This window comes from Salvelinus fontinalis, chromosome 6, assembly GCF_029448725.1.
Source record: "Salvelinus fontinalis isolate EN_2023a chromosome 6, ASM2944872v1, whole genome shotgun sequence".
Lineage (NCBI taxonomy): Eukaryota > Metazoa > Chordata > Actinopteri > Salmoniformes > Salmonidae > Salvelinus > Salvelinus fontinalis.
The window spans coordinates 33,425,477-33,448,559 of NC_074670.1; the positions used below are offsets into that span (position 1 = coordinate 33,425,477).

Below are 23,083 nucleotides of genomic sequence, written 5' to 3' on the forward strand. Positions count from 1 at the left end.
AGAGTGCGTTTGTATTGTTGATCAAATTATTCACATTGCCATTTTATCCCTGCTCCACCATGGGTAGTTACAACACAGGCAAAGTATGTAGAGTAGTTTATCACGGAGAGGGCTAATTGAGAAAAGCAGTGTTCCTCATTAAATGACCCATGGCAAGTTGCTCTTCACTGTTCTGTGTGAGTACAGCAACATTGCTAGATTGGCAGAAACATTGTGATTACAATGACAAAGCCAAAGCAAGGAGCTCGAAAAAGGTAGTGCATTATCCTTTTAAACTGTTGCACTAAACCTCCACATCTAAATGTGCCAAATACTGCATGCAGGGAAGTCATGCTGAAAGGTCTAACTGTACAATGTTCTAGGACTCCAGCTTTGCAGCACTCACAGTAGCACATTCTAGTATTCAGAAAGAGAACATACGAAGTTAATCTGTTTTGCCAACACAGTTGTTAGGTTATTGCACTATGCAACATTGAGCTATGAGCATGTCCAACCCAGTCTATGTAACATGAGCTCTTATGTTATATCAAATTGATAACACCAAATGTAAAGTATTTCCCCCATTTTTAATAGTAATCTGACATGTTTATAAGCTTATTGCTCTCCACTATACAGGAATCTATGCCTGACTGCAAGGCAGAAGGATATTCATTCTTAATTTACTCTTCATCTCCTGAAAATTAAATGTCATGCTCTTCCCTCGATCCTATTAGAAGTTTTTTCCCACATCAGTCTTCATTTTATCTTAATTTCGTATGTGTGGTAAAGACCTCCACAGGCAATAGAAAGTGCTTCATTTGCTCCTATTCATCTCCTATCTTTGTAAAAAGGCTCTTGGGTATAGTACTGGGACCAAATCATAAAATGAAATGAAAATGATGAAATGAAATGAAAATGAATGCAAGATTGTTGAATAGGTTTCTGGATTCATCCCAAGCCAAGTCCAACTGAATATCTCTGTCTCCTCCGTTTTCATTTGAAATTCCCTCTTCAAAAGATTAAGTGTCAGATATGCAAACTAAACAATCAAGCATGTGCACAGACACACACAAGCCCCCTGCTCCCCAGCACACACACAGACCCCCCCTCTCTAACTCTCTCCTTTTCAGTTGTAGTGATAGGTGGCACTTGGGGGTTTGTGCTAAAATGGCTGAACAGCTGCACAAAGGAGCCCCACTGGGTCTTTTTTGGGGGGGGGGGGGGGGGGTCCCCTCTCAAGCCTGCCGATTACCCCCCCCCCCCCCCCCCCCATCGCAGCCCCCTCCTTGGCAGATGCTCCTTGAGATCCACAGGTGGGGGATAGCGTGCTTCAGTTGGAATGAGTGGAGAGATCCATTATGGAGAAGCTTGTACACTTCGTATAATTTTCAGTGCATGATGAACTAATGAAATCAAAACATGGATTTCTACTCTGCTTCTATTTGGCATGCAGTCACCGTTTGCTTAATTACCTTATGAGGCCCATTAGACTGCGTAACAAATATTATTGGAATACTGTATTAGATCATATTAAAGAATTGTGAAGAAGAATCATTTTGTTATACTTTTCCAACATTGTTTTGGCACAGATTGGCATGGTGTTTTTGTAAGCATAAACACTGCAGTAAAAACTCTTATCTTGGGTGGAACATGGCCTTTTTAACAAGTCCTGATATAAATCAGATCCATCACAGCAAAACAAAAGGTCAGATTCACACACAAGAACACTGAATAGAGTTTTCTCTCTACAAAGAAAATAAATTTCCTTTCAGTGTCAACTGCGTTTATTTTCGGCAAACTTAACATGTGTAAATATTTGTATGAACATAACAAGATTCAACAACTTAGACATAAACTGAACAAGTTCCACAGACATGTGACTAACAGAAATGGAATAATGTGTCCCTGAACAAAGGGGGGGGGTCAAAATCAAAAGTAACAGTCAGTATCTGGTGTGGCCACCAGCTGCATTAAGTAGTGCAGTGCATCTCCTCCTCATGCACCAGATTTGCCCCGTTCTTGCTGTGAGATGTTACCCCATCATTCCACCAAGTTCCCAGACATTTCTGGGGGGAATGGTCCTAGCCCTCACCCTCCCGATCCAACAGGTCCCAGACGTGCTCAATGGGATTGAGATCCGGGCTCTTCACTGGCCATGGCAGAACACTGACATTCCTGTCTTGTAGGAAATCACGCACAGAACGAGCAGTATAGCAGGTGGCATTGTCATGCTGGAGTGTCATGTCAGGATGAGCCTGCAGGAAGGGTACCACATGAGGGAGGAGGATGTCATCCCTGTAACACACAGCGTTGAGATTGCCTGCAATGACAACAAGCTCAGTCTGATGATGCTGTGACACACCGCCCCAGACCATGACGGACCCTCCACCTCCAAATCGATCCCGCTCCAGAGTAAAGTCCTCGGTGTAACGCTCATTCCTTTGACAACAAACGCAAATCCGACCATCGCCCCTGGTGAGACAAAACTGCGACTTGTCAGTGAAGAGCACTTTTTGCCAGTCCTGTCTGGTCCAGCGACAGTGGGTTTGTGCCCATAGGCGATGTTGCTGCCGGTGATGTCTGGTGAGGACCTGGCTTACAACAGGCCTACAAGCCCTCTGTCCAGCCTCTCTCAGCCTATTGCGGACAGTCTGAGCACTGATGGAGGGATTGTGCATTCCTGGTGTAACTCGGGCAGTTGTTGTTGCCATCCTGTACCTGTTCCGCAGGTGTGATGTTCGGATGTACCGTTCCTGTGCAGGTGTTGTTACACGTGGTCTGCCACTGCGAGGACGATCACCTGTCCGTCCTGTCTCCCTGTATCGCTGTCTTAGGCGTCTCACAGTACGGACATTGCAATTTATTGCCCTGGCCACATCTGCAGTCCTCATGCCTCCTTACAGCATGCCTAAGGCACGTTCACGCAGATGAGCAGGGACCCTGGGTATCTTTCGTTTGATGTTTTTCAGAGTCAGTAGAAAGGCCTCTTTAGTGTCCTAAGTTTTCATAACTGTGACCTTAATTGCCTACTGTCTGTAAGCTGTTAGTGTCTTAACGACCATTCCACAGGTGCATGTTCATTAATTGTTTATGGTTAATTGAACAAGTATGGGAAACAGTATTTAGACCCTTTACAATGAAGATCTGTGAAGTTATTTGGATTTCTACGAATTATCTTTGAAAGACAGGGTCCTGAAAAAGGGACATTTCTTTTTTTGCTGAGTTTATATATATCGTAACAATGTATGCAGGATAACTTTATCATATAATTTGCTGAAATTTTCATTTATTTTACTAGAAAGGAGAAACATGTTTCATGCCAATTATTGTGTTTGATATGCCAAACCATCTGCCAATAATTGTGCTGTTGTGCACCCTCTTCTCTTGTTATCACTGCATGCACCCTCACAGTCCAAATCCTCAGCTAATTTCTAATCCCTCAGACTGGAATGGTCGACTGAATCAGCATCTTTTACACACTGTGATGAGAATCCTAATTAAAGTGAGTGTACATCCCACTCCTGAGTCAGAGGTCAAGAGATTTAGGTGTGAAAGGTTGTGCATGTTGGCAACCTAATTCCTAGGGACTAGAGTCAGTCTAGGCCTACCTGAGATGCACACATGAGAGTTTTGAACAGTACATGTGTTCAGAGAATATCATTCTCACATGGTACAATATTGCATTGTATATTGTTAGTTACCATCGATGATGGCCCTGAACTGGTGGGGCCTTTCACAAACTTCTACAAACGTGTAGTCCCAGAGAGTGTGGTCACTGTGGTGTCTTGATGTTGTGTTGAAATTGTGCAGACTAAGACCAAGGCATTAATCATAGGGCAAAACCCTGGCCTGACTTTTGGCCATGCCAACATAAAGTAACTGAGTTTAGACAGCAGTCTCATTTTCATTTCTGCAAGAGACAGGGGCACAACTTTCACTGGGGACGGGGCGACATTGTGAAATTTGATTTTTGTCCCCCCAAGTTTTTTAATTGGAATATGATAGAAAACGAGGCAATGGTGTGCTTTAGGCCCATGCGGACGCCTCAGAGTGTCTGTTTGGAGTGTTTATCCGACTGGATAAAAAAATATAATAATTATGTCTCCCCCCACTTCTGAAACCAAAGTTGCACCCCTGGCGAGAGATAATAAAATTTAAACACTTGGGGAGAGTGAATTATACTTTAGGTTATACTTTTTTCGTGGTCAATAGCAGGACAATAAGTGTGCCAAAATATACTGAACAAAAATATAAACGCAACATGCAACAATTGTAAAGATTTTACTGAGTGACAGTTCATAGAAGGAAATCAGTCCAATTAAATAAATTCATTAGGTCCTAATCTATGGATTTCACATGACTGGGCAGGGGCGCAGCCATGGGCCCAGCCACTTGGGAGACAATCCCAGCCACTGGGGAGCCAGACGCAGCCAATTGGAATTAGTTTATTATAGACAGAAATACTCCTCCTGGGCTATATTAGAGTGAGCTATGTCAATAATCCATTACATTAATATATATGTGGTGTGCATAAACAATGTAACTGAATACAAAGTACAGTGGTATAAATATTAGAATGAGCTATGTCGCGAATACAATTTATAAATACTCAGTGTGAAACGGGAAGTGACCAGTGGTTCAATGTCTCTCTATATGACATGGGGGACAGCAGCGTTAGCTGTGCGTGTGTAAGTATGAAGTGTGTGTGTACCAGGTGATGGATGCACTAATAATTAGGCTACCATATGTGACTCAAAAAAAATGCCTTTGAAAACATTTGTTTTCGATGTTGTTTGGGTTCACCGGATGTGCTACCTGTCCCAGACCTGCTGTTTTCAACTCTCTAGAGACCGCAGGAGTGGTAGAGATACTCTTAACGATCGGCTATGAAAAGCCAACTGACATTTACTCCTGAGGTGCTGACTTGCTGCACCCTCGACAATTACTGTGATTATTATTGTTTGACCATGCTGGTCATTTATGAACATTTGAACATCTTGGCCATGTTCTGTTATAATCTCCACCCGGCACAGCCAGAAGATGACTGGCCACCCCTCATAGCCTGGTTCCTCTCTAGGTTTCTTCCTAGGTTTTGGCCTTTCTAGGGAGCTTTTCCTAGCCACCGTGCTTCTACACCTGCATTGCTTGCTGTTTGGGGTTTTAGGCTGGGTTTCTGTACAGCACTTTGAGATATCAGCTGATGTACGAAGGGCTATTTAAATACATTTGATTTGATAGCATCGTTGAAGCAGAGGTCAGGAATTCAACACATGAAAAGCATTGAATTATTTTACACTGGAATGGACCAGAGGTTGTATTATTTTATAGACGGATGGGTCCATTTGGAATGAAAGGGGTATACATTTGTATCATATGTGAAGTATTTGATTAAACACGTTTAAACATGTACACATTCAAATATAAGTAATTACAACATAATAATACAAATATATGTTATTCTTAGTGAATTAGATAATGCGGTATTAAGATTGAAAATAAATGTGCTCCATAACATATTCACACCCCTACTGGCTATGGAACAGTCCGATCCGGAGGCCAGCATCCGACTGTGCGTACAATGAGCATACCGTCAGCTGTTGTGTGGGTTTAACTTATTTCCCCATTCTCCTCTCCCTCAATATCTTTCCGATCCTAAGCAATTTGTGAACGTTGATGGCATTGCAGCCAAAATAGTTTCCAACCAAACACATTGTTGCTATGTGTGTGGCACCGGTTTTATTTTTGAAAGAGCGCTACCTACCCCGTGCGTTTCCAGCGTTTTCCATTTGGAAATGGGGGTAGACTGCGCGCGCTGGTGAACAACTAGAGTGACTCAACCAAGTTTCCCTTCTGTCTGAGGAATGAGTATACATACGGTCGGGAGAGGACGAGCCGAAAAGCGCATGATTGAATGAATAAAATGGAAAGCAAAGACCTCGACACCGATTTGGTGGGAAATGTGTTGCCTGAAGCAACATGTAAGTTACCTATTATTTTATTGAAACTCGTAAAAATGTCACGCGCATTGAAACGTTTGTTGTTCGATCTGTCAATGCATTCGAGGAGTTTCTGGTGGCCTTTCTCACGTATCTCCCGACAAACTTTTTATCGAATGATCATCATACCGGTAATTTGCACGGTTGTTGTGCGTGTGAATGTGAAATTGTTTGAGATCAAACGAGCTTCATTTCTTCTTATCTGTATCGTTGTTAGGCTATGTGTGGAGTAGTCTAATACGGCTTATTTCCACGCTATAAATGTGTAATAACACATGTCGATTATTTGTCTAAATGTTGATTATTAGCCAGGTCAAAAGGAAGGAAGCAGAGCTATACATTCACCACAGTCACAAACAATTCATAATAGCATAGACTTGTCCGGATTGATTTCCGTCCAAAAAGCCTCACAGTACAGCCTAGTCTACTGCCACACTGCGAATTCTTCTCTAATCCAATCCGTATGACAACAACAACAACACATGGGAATATGCTTGGTTTAAAGCATTGGATTTTCCTCAACAGGTTTCTCAACAAATGTATGACGAGTGTCTCTAAAAGCCTGACCCAAACACTGCCCATTCGATCAAAACGGAATTAATAATAAATAATACAGCGGCGCTTGATGAGGTAACCTCTGTCCCCTCCCCCTCACATGTTTACATTATGCGGTCACCGGTCTGGCATCCGTTCCGTTTCCCCCTCAACCGGCATATCACACGAGCACCCATCAACCGGGATAATGATCGGCTTTCTGTTCTGTGCCATTTGATATTGACTAGCCTAGTTCTAATGCAGGGATTCATCGATCATATATCTTTAATCCGGGTGCCTTCTGATCGGTAGATAGATACACAGATGAGTACTGTGATTTAGCCTACTGAGATCAGATGCCCTTTAATCAGAAGTGCAGAGCCAAAGTGCAGGCAGGTGCCATCTTCATCATCTGGCCAGATTGATTGAGTTAATCTTGAATTGCTATGATTTTATATGTGCAATTACAATCTGTGACTGTGTTGTCCTGGAGAGCTAGTGTCCACGGACAAAGTTATCCACTGGATGTCATAAGCAGTATGCTGTCATTCTGTCAGTGGGCTTTTGCATAAGAGTGTTTAACCGTGACCAGTCAAAACGGATATGGCAGGAGTATGAGTGCAGTTGTGCATTCCCTTCAGGCACGAGTGCCGTACACACACACACACACACACACACACACACACACACACACACACACACACACACACACACACACACACACACACCATAACCCTCTATTTGTCAGATGAGAGATGATCAGAGTAGCATGGATTGTCGCATTGTTCAGGATATGCCTCCTCGCCTCGATGGCTTTTCATGTGTCATCATAATGCGTAAGGACTATTATGAAGTATACTTATGAGTGAGTGAAGGACTTTTTGACTGAAGACCAGAGCACAGCCATGGATGTCATCCAGTTAAGAGAGTGTCAGTGGCTATTTAAATGTTGCGCTTTACACAGCCAGATAAGCAGCTCTATTTGAATACATGAAGATAGGTTTATTGGGAAATAGTGGACAGTGCACTTTCTCTCTGAATCAGACATACCTGATAATCAACAGGCCTATTTTGTGCAATAGCCTGTTGGCCAATTACCTCTGTGTGAGTAATAATACTCCCAGTAATGAATAGGGGCGGCTGGGGGGCGGATAACTAAGCTCCTCAAAACAAATCCTCCCCAGAAGGAAGATGGAACTTTCAGGCAATTCATGAGAGGAGGTAGTTGTGTCATAATGCAGGTGAGGTGGTGTTCACTGGTTAGAACTGAGGTTGTCTAAGAGCTAGAACCATTGCATTGACCCATTACCCCGCTCTGCTAGTAGGACACACACACACACCATGGACAACAATGTCCAACCAAGAGCTTCCTTCCTACTTCTTGTGGGCTGCTGGATGGGTGGGTTGTTACTTGTTCTGGCTGAGATTCATAAGAATGGAGCGCCACCCTGTCGACCGTGGGAACCTTGACCAGACTCTGCTGTGTCTATCGAGCAGCTATGCCATTGATAGCCTGGTCCCAGATCTGTTTGTGTGGTCTTGCCAACTCATACGGTCATTGGATGACAATGACAATAGGAGTTGGCTACAGCACACACCAATCTGGAACCGGGCTATGTCATTGAAGGCCGTGTCCAGGAAACGCGCCATCTTCATTATGTAGCTGTGTTCTTCTTCTCTGATCTCCGCCCCCTTGACAACAGTCAGAAGCTGTTTCTGAAGCTGTCTGGAAGGATTCACGTGGAACATGTTACATGGGTTAAAAATGTACCAAAGCCACGACTCATGCATGCAGCCCTCTCTGACCGGCAGGTCCTGTTAAAGATCTTAGTCAATCTTCACCGTCACATTTCTCAAGCATGAAGGGTGACCTATTTGTCGAGCCTTAGCGGAACTCTGTTATCACGTGAGAACATTTATAGAGGGGATTTTCTTCAGTGGGACACTAAGTTAATCAATATTTTAATGCCATCGTTGTTTATATTGGTCTGGTTGGAGAATTTTTCGATATCTAAGGATTTTGAATAGGTTGTTGGGGCAGTCATTCATTCACACCTTGGAGGACAGACCAGCTTTGTTGCTAACCAAAGCCAGACATGTTTTTCTGTGTCATCACTTCAGAAGAATCAGGGAGTTACCCATTCGTGTTAGCACAGTGTGCCTCTGGAGTGCATTGTTTATGATTGCTAACGCTACTACGTTCAACAAGCAAGTAGCGTAGAATACCGTAGATAGGACCCACTCGGCCCTTGCAGTGGGGCTGCTGTAGTAGTCTCTTTAGTCCGGCCCAGGCATTGTGGAATTCTGCCTCCGTCAGGGCTTTTGAAGAACATCTTCTAATCCTTATTTTCTTTAGGGCTGTTACCCAAATGGCACCCCATTTCCTATGTAGTGCACTATAAGGCTCTGGTCAAAAGTAGGGTACTATACAGGGAATATTTGGGACGCAGCCTAGATTTGCATTCAGGCACTCGCCCCTCTGAGCTCTCCTTCTTTCTGCACCGCCAGTCCGCCACTCGTTCCATGCCCTTGGAGTCGGCAACCATTTGGTCTTTCGCTCTAATCTGTTCTCGGTTGTTAACCTGCAAATCTGAGGCAGGCTGACTGGAATCAAGAGCTTTCTTTCTCTCTCGAGGCTAGCTATACCATTGCTAGTGCACTCTAACCATCACACACGCACAAACGCACACGACCGCACTCACGTGTACTCACTCACGTGTACGCATGAACACGTGCACACACGCACGCACGCACGCACGCACACACACACACACACACACACACACACACACACACACAGAGTATGCTCTACACATCAGAGAGGGCTATAAAAATAACACTGAAATGGTTACTGTAGACGTCACAGACAGTACAGGATATATCATATAGAATTCAGGCCTTCTGAATAACTTGTCAGGTACCTGTGAGGGGCAAAGTGAAGAGAAGCCATCTTGACGTGTGAACTCTGGAGGCAGATCATGTGAATATTGATGTGTTTCGTACTGGCATGTTCTGATATTTACTGTAAATGTCAAGTGTGTAACTGCACAGCTAATGGTAACTGCCTTTAAACGAATTGAGGGTCGGCCATAGTATCACAGTTTAGGCCTACTTTAAATCTTGACAACGTGTGTAATATTGGGTCACGCACTTGCTGATGCACTGTAATGGTCAATAGATCTAACCAACAGATCAATGATCTTTAAGGTCAATACTGTTTGTTGTGCGTTTATTCCAAATGGCATTATACATGTAAGTTGCCTCATTAATCAACAGCAAATATTGCTGTGACTGTACTTGCATTGTTATGGAGATATTTGAGCCTAGCTGAGCGGGAGTGTCTTCTGCCTAAAGCTTCATAGCTTGCTCACTGAGTTCCATGTTGTAGCCTACTGTTACTAACCCTAGTTTATACAAACACGCTTGTTTGTATCCGGATGATAAAGAGTCTTAGCAGACTTGACAGGGAAACAAATTGTAGCATCTGACAGGACTTTTTCTATTGTGTAACTCAGTCAGGGAGCCACCAGCCAAGCACCACCCCTGCAGTGAACAGGATCACTCAGCGAGCTACACAGGCACAGCTCTTACATAATTAGGAGACTATGTGAAGCCAGTGTCCTGGAGAGAAAGCTGCATTAGTGAATTAGTGCTAGGAGTCTCACATTTTTATTTATTTAACTAGGCAAGTCAGTTAAGAACAAATTATTATTTACACTGACGGCCTACCCCGGGCCAATTGTGTGTCGCCCTATGCAATTCGCAATCATGACCGGATGTGATGCAGCCTGGATTCGAACCAGGTACTGCAGGGACACCTCTTGCACTGAGATGCAGTGTCTTAGACCACTGCGCCACTCAGGAGCCCCCCAAATTGGAAAGTTGACACTCTTTCCAGGCGCAGCTATTTCAGAAGGAACGTGAGAAAGACGGAAATTGAGGTTCGTGGACTGGAGACAAATGCCGTCTAAGATTTGGCGGATTTAGCAAATTTCAGGTTCACATGTAAGAAAAGTCCACATGTGAAAATCTCACTTTCACATGAAAACCTCACTTTCGCATGTTCACAAAAATAAAATATCAAACTTGCAATTCCACATGTGAAAGTGATATTTTCATGTGAAAGTTTTTCACATATGAAACTGCAAGTTAGATTTTTACACGTGATTGCTTTTCACATGTGAACTTGCAATTCCATATGAGAAAGTGAAAATCCAATTTGCAGTTTCACATGTAAGAAGACTCCAATGTTTGTAAACAAAGTAAATGTAAACAAACACTGTATAGTATAGCAAGGAAATACTTTTTAAATGCGAGAGGAAATGAATTGTAAATGGATGCAAGTTTTTAAATTTTAGTTAAAAGAAAAATGATGCGCAACTAAATAAAACGCCTTCCTCTTCCCTGCAATTTGACTTATCTTTGGTTATGTTACCCTGGCCTTTGCTTTCCCTGTTTTGGAACATTCCTTCCAGCAACATAGCATCCCACTACTGGTTTGCTTCTGAAGCTAAACAGGGTTGGTTCTGGTCAGCCCTGAACCAGAGACCAGATGTAGCCTAAAGTGGTGAAAATGTGAAAAATAAATGTGTTTGGGGGAGGAAAAAATTCAGCAAAACTTGAATATTTTTTTTTGTTTTTTTTGGTATTTTTTTAAAAATGTTTTGGTATTTATTTTGTAAGGGTGATCACAAATGTAAACATTGCTGTCGTATAGAGATGTAGCCTAAGATTGGTCTTCTGTCAGACTTGATATATGGGGTAATATTTGTGGGGATGTGATCATCTTACTGATCATCTTGAGCTTCTAACAATGTCATTGTTGAATCAAATTGTTTTGCATAACTTTCTTCAGAAAATACTTTATTTCAACTGGACATATGGACATGACCATACTCTTTCCCTCCACATTTGTGAATGAGTCAGTGAGTGGGTGAGACTATGTAGGCTGTACATCCTACTATAGCCTAGTGATTGCAGTGTTCCTTCGCTTCATCGACATCAAAGCTGGCCTAGAAAAGACGTGTTGTTACTGCTGTGTGTGTCGACGAGCTTCCGGCTAGCACAGAAATAATTCATCCTCTCTGAAGATTTCAATTTGCTCACAGAGTGAGATTTCAAAGGGGGGCCCATTTTCTATCTCTTGATTTGAGGGAGGACAGGAGAGATGACGAGCAAATAGAAAGTCTTGTTCTAAATCATCATTTCACTCTTTCACTCCTTATAACCTGATTTATTTATTACCGGTTACAGTGCAGAAGGAAGACCCACCAGAAGGATGAAGGCTCTATATCCAGTATAATCCAGTTAATTCCATATGTATGGTTCTTCTACCCAAGATTATGTTGCCAATCAAATGCCTCGTTTCCCAACATATTAATCCGGTTGACTTTTTGGGAAGAATTAAAAAAGCATTTGCATGGTTAAAAGGATTAGGCAAATCCTAAATCCTCTATAGAATTTGGGAAATAAAATCAGCAGAATAAGAAGGCTTTACTTTGCTATCCTATTTAAGAGGTATGGCTCGTTGCTCGATTGCTGACGGAATGGGTTACCCTCCTAAGTTTGTAGTATAGGAACAGGAGTTTTCCAGACCACTCAACCTAACCAGGGAAAACTCTGGGCCCTAGTAATGCTGGTATGTTGTTGGTGCAGGAGGGAGGATGATTCAGAAGGATAGAGTGTTAGGAAGCAGTCCTCCTCTCCCACATGTTCAAAAGGTCCATGCTCGGTGTATTGCACAGCCGAGGTGGCTTTTGAATGAGGACTGGAGAGAAAGAAGAAAAGAGAGGGAGAGGCCACAGAGTGACAGAAGTCATGCCAGATTCGTAGTGTTTGGAGTCAGGTCTTTAATTAAACAACAGGCAAGTCTGTGTCGCTAGAGAGGCTAATGTTGACAATGTTTGGGTGGCATTTCTCTCTTTCTTCTGGTGCAGGGGCCTCCCTGTTTGTGTGTGTGCGTGCCAGCGGGCATGTGTGTGTGCTTATGTGTGTTTTCAGCGGGGTGTTTCTCCCTCAGAGGAAGAGTTTCAGTGAGGGTCAAGAAGAGGTAAAGGCGAGCCAAAGAGATGGGGAGAAGAGGTAAAGAGATGAAGGAGAGCTCAGTGAAAAGATATCTTCCCCAGGGCTAACCTTCCGAATCCCCACACATAGAGATAGCATCATGTCAGCTAGGGTCCCCTCTACAGCACCCGGCTGGTGTAAATCACACCACTCACACTTACCTCAGTCACTGACTTCTCACAGGGGAGTGGAGGTAGCCCTCCAGCCCAACTCACTGGAAACCGGCACTCAAAGTGTGCAAACTCTTAAGGTTCCATACTATTTTATCACCCTGTGTGTGGATATTTAAATGTTTTGACTGAATTAATCAGACTCAGTTTCTGTTTATTTTTGTGAACTTTTTACCCCACTTAACGTAATGACTAACCGTCGTTAAATTTAGCTGATAATAGGTGGAATTCCGCCTCAGACACGCTCAAAGGTAAACAAAAACATTCATGTTTAGACAGAAAACGGGGGAAATAGTTAGTTACCTTTCAACCTTTTATGCTCAGAAATGTGCTGTCAGAACTATAATCAGTCATTGTTTATGTTACTTAGGGAGCAAGATCATTGCTTTTTAAAATGAATGTGATCGTTTTTGTCGCCCATGCTTATGATGTTAATTTGGTCTCTTAAGTTGTATGCATATTCATGCTCATTCACAGCTCCATTAAATATGTTATTAGTCACGCTTTCAATGGGGCTTGGCAGTTGCGGTAGCCTCTTATTAATCTCTTTGGTCTTCCCCACTTAATATTAGCCTTCTGAAATAGGAGACCATTGATGTTTCAGATGCTTCCAGACCTATAATTCCTTTATGTGGACCTGTAACTCCAAAGCTCCAGGTATAGTGATTAAAGGCTAATAGCAGATGACAACGAAGTGCTTTGAAATAAGTTGAGTGGCTGAGTTAAATGTAACATATAATCTAATACCAACAGCTAATTTATGGCGGAGTGGTTCCCTATAAAGTAATGGTCATTGCTGTATACACTCAGGTTTGTAAATGTAGATCGTCTGAAGAGCTCATCCATTCATGAATTTGTCATCCAAAACATTGGACAAACACCGTAGTAGGGTCTCGACAGAGTGCTACACAGGAATTTAAAACCAAAAGGACACAGAGAGGAAGTGACCGAATACCAGAGCCACATGCTGTCTAATAGCCGCCTGACCCCTCACTCTCAAAACACGAGGGGCCCTGAAACGCACACATCAGCTACGTACAAACCTTCCTCTTTTTTATTTTCTCTTCCCACTCTCTCATTCTCTCTATCTTTCTTTCTCTCTGTCACTCCTCTGTAACTTCAGAATAACTCTGAGCCCATGGCGTGGTGCCGTGCCCTAATTATATCACCAAACAGCTGTACTCCACTTCCCGGACTAGGTCGTTGCTGAATGTGAAGGGCTATGGTAGGAAACTAGCTCTGAGCTCCATAGCTGCTTCCTATCCTGCCATTTCCACTCCTCTCAAAATAGCCCAGACAGGCTGCTCTATGCTCTCTTGGTCTTCTTAAAGTCCCAGTCACCAGACCCATCAGCTAACATTAGAGCCAGGCCCTGTTCAGCTAAAGGAATTGGTACTGTTTTTATAGGCCACCTCAATGTGTTCTCCCCTCTGCACCGATCAGAAAGATCACTTGATGGTGGTGGCCATCTTGTCAGAAATATCTTGAACCAAATGTTGTGGTAGTCATTTATTGGTTAATAAAGCACTTTGAACTCAACCTCTGACTGTCCACCAAGTGTCCTGTTGTATTATTGATCCACAGGTTCATAGTCCTGAACCTTGGCTCCATGGAAGATAGTTGCCAAGCTTGTCATTGCAGTAAACTGTCCTAAAATAGTCACGAGTTTCACTAGCCTCCTATGTTGTGGATGATGGAGGCTGTACACCAGGGCTATTCAACCATATTCTAACTGGGGCCAGATTTGAAAACCTTTTTTCTTACAAGGGGTACAGATATTTTCTACATGAGATTACTCTTCCTAAAACCGGTATAACAAACTATGCACTAACACAATTATAATCTTATAAAGCACTTTTATTCAAATTAAATGATGCTAAAAGTTCATTTTAAGTGCTTTAAGATTAGCCTTATTCAGTGCATCAAATTGTTTAAATAATGGAACACATTTGTACTTATAACACAGTTGACCTGCATCACATTAAATAATTTCTACTTTCCTGTCTGTTTTACATACATAGCTTCATCTTTTGTTTTTGTTTACACATAGTAAACATTTTATGAATGGCATATATCAGTTGACCAGCATCATGTTCTGTTCTGTTTTCTATTTCTTTATCATTTCGTTCTTTTCTTTGTCTAGATGTTTTTTGTTACATATAGAAACATTTTATGCATGGCATATCTCAGTTGACTAGCTTTTGCGGAGAAGTCTCTCTACCTCCGCATCAGTGGAGAACTGGTCTCTATAACAAACAGTACAACCTCTGTGGGGACTTAAACTCTTCAAATTCCGTTGCAAAGTTATCTTTCAGTTTATCTAAAAACTCAGACATCACAGGAGTGATTTGTACTGATGATGACTGAATGTAGTTGCGCAGTGTAGAGAATTTGAGCATTTTTTTGGAGGGGCTCAAATCAAAGGAGAAAATACAAAAATGCAAGTCAATCATGTCAATGACTGTTTTATCCCGCTCCTGTAGTCTCAAATGAAGTGCATCCAATTGATTTGAAGATGTCACAAAAAAAACATCTGATTTGAACTCCTCATCAAGCATTTTCGCTAGATATGTGTTGTCGTTCTTGTGGCGGCAATCACGGAGAAAAGAAACGTATCTCCTCCTTAAGTTCACATGGGCTGCTCTCTTGACACCATTGTTACCCTTGCTTAGCCACCGAGCATCATTGCGTAAAGGTAGATCATGATGCTCAGCAGACTAAGCAACAAGCAATGTTGCAAGCTAGATGTTGACTGCATAAAGTTTATGATAGCCATAACTGAGTCCATGGTGTTTTTTTTAACTCACCGCTGAGTTAAGCGCAAAGAATGCTCTGGTGTATCAGGCAGTGTAATGATCTCATCTGTTATGTGTTTTTTCCCCGCAATATTTGTTCATTATTTTGTACATAATGTTTCTGCAACCGTATCTTACGGAAGAAAAGAGCTTCTGGATATCAGGACAGCGATCACTCATCTCGGATTAGACAAAGATTTCTTCAACAACAGCAAGCAGGACTCACACGATATTCTCCAAACACCCCACAGGGCAGACATCCCAATTATTTGCAAAAGGAAGCGACGCAGAGGACGAAGAGACGGATGCCTCGTCCAGACCCGCAGAAGGCAACTAGGAAAGCTGCCGTTACTGTCAATATTACTCGCCAACGTGCAATCATTGGACAATAAACTAGACGACGTACGGTCACTAGTATCCTCCCAACGGCACATCAAAAACTGTAATATCCTATGCTTCACGGAATCGTGGCTGAATGACGACATGGATATTCAGCCCAGCGGGATGCAGGCTGCACCGGCAGGATAGAACAGCATACTCCAGTAATACGAGGGGGGGCGGTCTGTGCATATTTGTAAACAACAGCTGGTGCACGAAATCTAAGGAAGACTCTAGATTTTGCTCGCCTGAAGTAGAGTATATTGTGATAGATTGCATGCCACTGCTTGCCTAGAGAGTTCTCAGCTATACTTTTCGTGGCTGTTTATTTACCACCACAGACAGATGCTGGCACTAAGACCGCACTCAGTCAGATGTATAAGGAAATAAGCAAACAGGAAACCACTCCCCCAGAGGCGGCGCTCCTAGTGGCCGGAGACTTTAATGCAGGGAAACTTAAATCAGTTCTACCAAATCTCTATCAACATGTTAAATGTGCAACCAGAGGGAAAAAAATTATAGATCACCTGTACTCCACACACAGAGGCGTGTACAAAGCTCTCCCTCGCCCTCCATTTGGTTAATCCACAACTCTATCCTCCTGATTCCTGCTTACGAGCAAAAATTAAAGCAGGAAGCACCAGTGACTCGGTCTATAAAGGAAATGGTCAGATGAAGCAGATGGTGAACTACAGGACTGCTTTGCTATCACAGACTGGAACATGTTCCGGGATTCTTCCGATGACATTGAGGAATACACTACATCAGTCACTGACTTTATCAATAAGTGCATTGAGGACGTCGTCCCCACAGTGATTGTACGTACATACCCCAACCAGAAGCCATGGATTACAGGCAACATTCGCACTGAGCTAAAGGGTAGAGCTGCCACTTTCAAGCTTACAAGAAATCCCGCTATGCCCTGCGACAAACCATCAAACAGGCAAAGCGTCAATACAGGGCTAAGATTGAATCATACTACACCGGCTCTGACGCTCGTCGGATGTGGCAGGGCTTGCAAACTATTACAGACTACAAAGGGAAGCACAGCCGCGAGCTGCCCAGTGACACGAGCCTACCAGACGAACAAAATCACTTCTATGCTCGCTTCGAGGCAAGCAACACTGAGGCATGCATGAGAGCATGAGCTGTTCCGGACGACTGTGTGATCACGCTCTCCGTAGCCGCGAGTAAGACCTTTAAACAGGTCAACTACACAAGGCTGCAGGGCCAGACGGATTACCAGGACGTGTGCTCCGGGCATGTGCTGACCAACTGGCAGGTGTCTTCACTGACATTTTCAACATGTCCCTGATTGAGTCTGTAATACCAACATGCTTCAAGCAGACCACCATAGTCCCTGTGCCCAAGAACACAAAGGCAACCTGCCTAAATAACTACAGACCCGTAGCACTCACGTCCGTAGCCATGAAGTGCTTTGAAAGGCTGGTAATGGCTCACATCAACACCATTATCCCAGAAACCCTAGACCCACTCCAATTTGCACACCGCCCAAACAGATCCACAGATGATGCAATCTCTATTGCACTCCACACTGCCCTTTCCCACCTGGACAAAAGGAACGCCTATGTGAGAATGCTTTTCATCGACTACAGCTCAGCGTTCAACACCATAGTACCCTCAAAGCTCATCACCAAGCTAAGGAACCTGGGACTAAACACCTCCCTCTGCAACTGGATCCTGGACTTCCCGACAGGCCTCTCCCAGGTGGTGAGGGTAGGTAGCAACACATCTACCACACTGATCCTCAACACTGGAGCTCCCCAGGGGTGCGTGATCAGTCCCCTCCTGTACTCCCTGTTCACCCACGACTGCATGACCAGGCACGACTCCAACACCAACATTAAGTTTGCTGACGACACAACAGTGGTAGGCCTGATCACCGACAACGACAAGACAGCCTATAGGGAGGAGGACAGAGACCTGGCCGGGTGGTGCCAGAATAACAACCTATCCCTCAATATAACCAAGACTAAGGAGATGATTGTGGACTACAGGAAAAGGAGCACCGAGCATGTCCCCATTCTCATCGACGGGGCTGTAGTGGAGCAGGTTGAGAGCTTCAAATTCCTTGGTGTCCACATCAATAACAAACTAGATTGGTCCAAACATACCAAGACAGTCGTGAAGAGGGCACGACAAAGCCTAATCCCTTCTATGGAAACTAAAAAGATTTGGCATGGGTCCTGAGATCCTCAAAAGGTTCCACAGCTGCAACATCGAGAGCATCCTGACCGGTTGCATCACTGCCTGGTACGGCAATTGCTCGGCCTCCGACCGCAAGGCACTTCAGAGGGTAGTGCGTACGGCCCAGTACATCACTGGGGCAAAGCTGCCTGTCATCCAGGACGTCTACACCAGGCAGTGTCAGAGGAAGGCCCTAAAAATTGTCAAAGACCCCAGCCACCCCAGTCATAAGACTGTTCTCTCTACTACCGCATGGCAAGCGGTACCGGTTTTTACCCCCAAGCCATAAGACTCCTGAACAGGTAACCAAATGGTTACCCGGAGAATTTGCATTGTGAGCCCCCCCAACCACTCTTTTACGCTGCTGCTACTCTTTGTTTATCTTATATGCATAGTCACTTTAACTATACATTCATGTCCATGCTACCTAAATTGGCCCGACCAACCAGTGCTCCCGCACATTGGCTAACTGGGCTATCTGCATTGTGTCCCACCACCTGCCAACCCATCTTTTTACACTTCTGCTACTCTCTGTTCATCATATATGCATAGTCACTTTAACGATACCTACATGTACATACTACCTCAATAAGCCTGACTAACAGGTGTCTGTATATAGCCTTGCTACTCTTTTTTCGAATGTCTTTTTACTGTTGTTTTATTTATTTACTTACCTACACACACACACATACTTTTTTTTATTTTTTCGCACCATTGGTTAGAGCCTGTAAGTATTGTATTCGGCGCACGTGACAAATACACTTTGATTTGATGAACCAGCTATGTGAAGCTAGCCACAATAGTGGACTTTGTGGTTAGCCTTCAAAATAAAAGTGTGGCATAATTCTACTATTTGTATTCATTTGCATCAACGTCAATGACATACTTTTATTTTGAAGGCAAACTACAAATTCCACTTTTGTGCCTAATCCTTATTGTGGCTACACATAACCCGGTCCGGTCGAGCCTCACTAGCCAGATGAAGCTAGCTGGCTGCTTATAACGTTAGCTTTGGGCAACAGGGTTAAGTAGCTGGCTAGCTATTTATTTTCATGAACTGAAGTTCAATTTCAATAGGCGAATAACAAGTGGCAACCTAGCTAAGAATCACAAGGATTCCTAAATCATTGCTAAGAATAATGAAAATGACTGCAGTTTTTACTGGTCATTGTTTTCAGGCTTGTTGTATTGGTGCTAGCTAGGTACCAAGCTAAAGCTAGCTACCCCAGAAGTTGTGGTCGAACAAATTATGCTTTATTACCAACGCGGTATAGTAAACACATCGTTCGTGGCCGGTGTTTGCTTGTTTGCTGACTCTTTTTGTACAGCTTTGACAGTGCTACTGAATATTTTTTGACACGCAACACCCAAACGGCGTTCCATAGTATGTATGTCGTGAAGCTAATAGCAGTGAAGCTATTACTGTGTAACTCCGGAAGGGAAACATTGGACTAATAGCGCACTTGGTAGTGTTAACCGGTGCTCGACCAGTCGGCGAAAGCCAACATCACCCAGGACAGAGAACGGTTGATTGTCAAGGGCAATGAATTTCATTATCTTGGCTTTAATGGATTTTCCCTTTGAGTTGTCTCGCTGAAATGTCCTTACTCTTTCAATTGACTGCTGGACTTGTTGACTCCTCGAAACACACAGCAGATATTGTGGGCTAGTTTAGGAATGCTGTGTTGCACGTAAATCGCAACGTGGCGTCATTACGTCATGTACCTTCGTAATATAGGTATGCACGTCAGCTTTGACTTCGGTTTTGCACATCGGGCGTTAAACTAGACATCGGCCGGGCATTTTTAGCTATTTTTGCCCGATTATATTTTTTTTATTTAACCTTTATTTAACCAGGTAGGCCATATTCTGATATGTTCACCGATATATCGTGCATCCCTACTCCTTTTGGCACTAAACCTCACATTTTTTGCAGGACATTTTGAAGAAACTTTTTTGGTTCCAAGTAGAACCCTTTTGGCTCCAGTTAGAACCCTTTTGAGGTGGTTTCTACCTGGAACCAAAAAGGGTTCTCCTATTGGGACAGCTAAATAACCCTTTTGGAACCCTTTTTTCTAAGAGTCTAGGCCTTGAGAGATTACACATGACTCTTATGGTCTGTTGTGTTCTTGTAAAAGCTATAATTAGAGCTATTGTCATTATGCAGAGAATCTCTGAACGGTTGGGTGGGACCTTAAAAACCCAAACATCCTGATGATGTTTGCCTGAAGTAATGGCCCTGAAAATGACTATGTTAGACAAAACAACCTCCGTCATCCTCCCACCTACAGCACCTCACGCGGGAACACACACAGTCCCAGACATCCCTATCTCCAGAAACTGTCAACAAAGTCATAATGACACAAAATGACACCAATAGTGGTGCCTGGTTTTCATCAATGTATGATCTAGCTACAGTTTATGCGAGCTTGTGGAATTTGGCGTTGTAGTTCGGTTTTCCACCGAGAAACAGTTTGAAATCAACTCTTTTGTTCGTCTCTCTGTCTGCTGGCGCCAAATCACTGCTGAGTTAGAAACCTAACCCTCTGGGAGAGTATAGGAATTTTGGCTGTGTCACTCGTCGGTGATGTACAGAGAGAAGAGGAATAGCAGATAGCAGAGATGTTCAATGTGGTTTTTGTCATGACTAATCAGCCATCCAGGCACAGCTGTGTTTTGTAATGGCCATCTGGCCAACAACAAGGTCATGCGATTGAAGTCTCTCCATTGTGAGCATGACTGTTTAAACTGTATCTGATTATCGGATGTAAACCCCCTCTATCTACTCTTCTAGGGCTGTGTTGGTCTTGGAATGTGATGTTACGGTCATTTCACGAATTGCATTGCACTTTGTTACTGTTTTTTCCTTTTCTTTCCATTTTCATTTATTTTTCGTATCGTTTTTTGATGTGTTCATTACCCAGCCAGTCACTACTCACTTCCTAGAACAGTGAAGTTGTCAATGAAATCCCTGCTAGTCAGATACATCTTGAGGACTGTTTTACAAATGCTCCATTAAATATGGATAGTTCAATTAAGGGGACTTTGGCACAATCAGTTGAGTTTGTTTGTAGAGGGTTTGTACACATCGAAACTTAAATCCACACCATTTACAGCTACTAAACAGTTACTCCTCCTAGCTAATGGCCCGTCCTGCCGCCGTGTAAACACGTTGTGACAGGGGTGTATTTAGTGCCATGAGGCCACCTCGCATAGACCAGTGGAGGATTAGACTGGGCTGCTGCTCCCAACCCCCAAGGGGAGGTGGAGCAGGTTGCCACGGCTGACTGGTCGGTATGCCGGATAGAGTGCTCAGTTATGAATGGATGGCAGCCAAGCTGCATGGCCCAGATATCCAGTTGAGGGTGGCTTGTGTGTGAAGGTCCTATCACTCCCTATTACTGCTGGGCGTCTCAACCAATGAAATACTGGTGTGTGTTTGTTTGTGTGTGCATGTGCGTCCGCTGGGCATTTCATCACCACGATGGCTTTGAAAAGGATGACAGCGCTTGGGAGGAAAGCGGCTAGCAAAATGCCAGGCATTGTTCCACATCCAGGCCAGGTGACAGTAGAAAAGCCGTGGCAGAGACCCTAACAGAGACATGACTATTAACAGGCACATTTATATGCTATGAGAGACCGCCTGTAAAGATGTGCGCTGAGAGTTGGGAAACAAGTTCAGGGAGTGAGTGTTTTAATAAGTAAACGTAACATAATACCAAACACGAACAACGCACAGACATGAAACAGAAACAATGACGCCTGGGGAAGGAACCAAAGGGAGTGACACATAGGGCAGATAATCTGGGAAGTGATGGAGTCCAGGTGAGTCTAATGACGCACAGATGCGCGTAACCATGGTGACAGGTGTGCGCCATAACGAGCAGACTACTGACCTAGAGGCCGGAGAGGGAGCACATGTGACACCGCCTTTAAAAGTTGGTTTCGGCACCAAATCAAAATTATGTTGCTTAACTAGGCCATAAATTGCCATTTCTAGAAGTTGGATGCCCAATAATGTTTCAACCTCAGTTTAGTTACATTGTAAACCCTGCACACATCTCTCCTCTCATTTGTTGTATGTATAATAATGCGCACAAGCAAGCAATTATATTTTGTGGAGTTAAAAAGTAACCTGCAATGTTGTGTTGATTGTGCTAATGCGGAGTGAAACTGTGTACACGTGAATTAGTGATTTATCTGTTTTATCTATTCCTCTCTCACACCCGTCGTCGCTTAAACTCTAGGAATTTGAAAACAAAGTACAAAAAACTCATTTCGCAGGCTGGCAAGCCCGATAGTTGGAACTTTTAAACCCCGGCATGAGTATGCGCACGCATGCACGCACGCACGCACACACAAATATACACACACACACACACACACACACACACACACACACACACACACACACACACACACACACACACACACACACACACACACACACACACACACACACACACAGTGAGAGCCTTTTGGCGCAGAATTGGTGGTTGTTGTTTACACTGCGCTTCCAGTGTGTCTGGGGCCCCACCATAGCCCCTTACATCACCCCATCGGGGTGAGAGTGTGAGGGCCAAGAGAGGAGCGAGGGGGGTGACGGTGAGGTAATTAATTAGTTCCCTGTCCCGCTCAAATGAGATGCAGACCTATTCTCTTTCGGCCTCCCGAGTTCCTCTTTACTCTTTGTCGGAGCAGCCCTTTTCCCTTTCCACTCTCTGATTTCACAGCTCGGGACCCGATGCTATTTCCTAGCCTGTTGTTTGTCTCATTTCCATTTTGCAAGAGAACCAGGAGAGAGTCCCCATCCTGTTTACTCAGTGATCTCTTTCTGGCACGTTCAGTTTGAAGTCTATTTTTATGCGTGGGCTTCCAAGTCCACATATCACTAGCCACTATTACCAGTGGTTGTCTTGCTGTGCTCGGTCCTTTTTTGCCTGGTTTGGCAGGAGACGGG

General features: G+C 43.6%; 1 protein-coding gene across 5 annotated transcripts in view; it reads left to right on the top strand.

The window, feature by feature from the left end:
- Positions 1–5,550: 5,550 nt before the first annotated feature.
- Positions 5,551–23,083, top strand: part of LOC129857711 (MAP7 domain-containing protein 1-like) — a 74,839-nt gene continuing 57,306 nt past the window's right edge. For all 5 annotated transcript variants that reach the window (XM_055926214.1, XM_055926215.1, XM_055926217.1 and 2 more), the window contains exon 1: positions 5,551–5,957. In XM_055926214.1, coding sequence (XP_055782189.1) covers positions 5,891–5,957 — 67 coding nt within the window. In that variant the 5' untranslated portion in view covers positions 5,551–5,890. The remainder of the gene's footprint in view (positions 5,958–23,083) is intronic.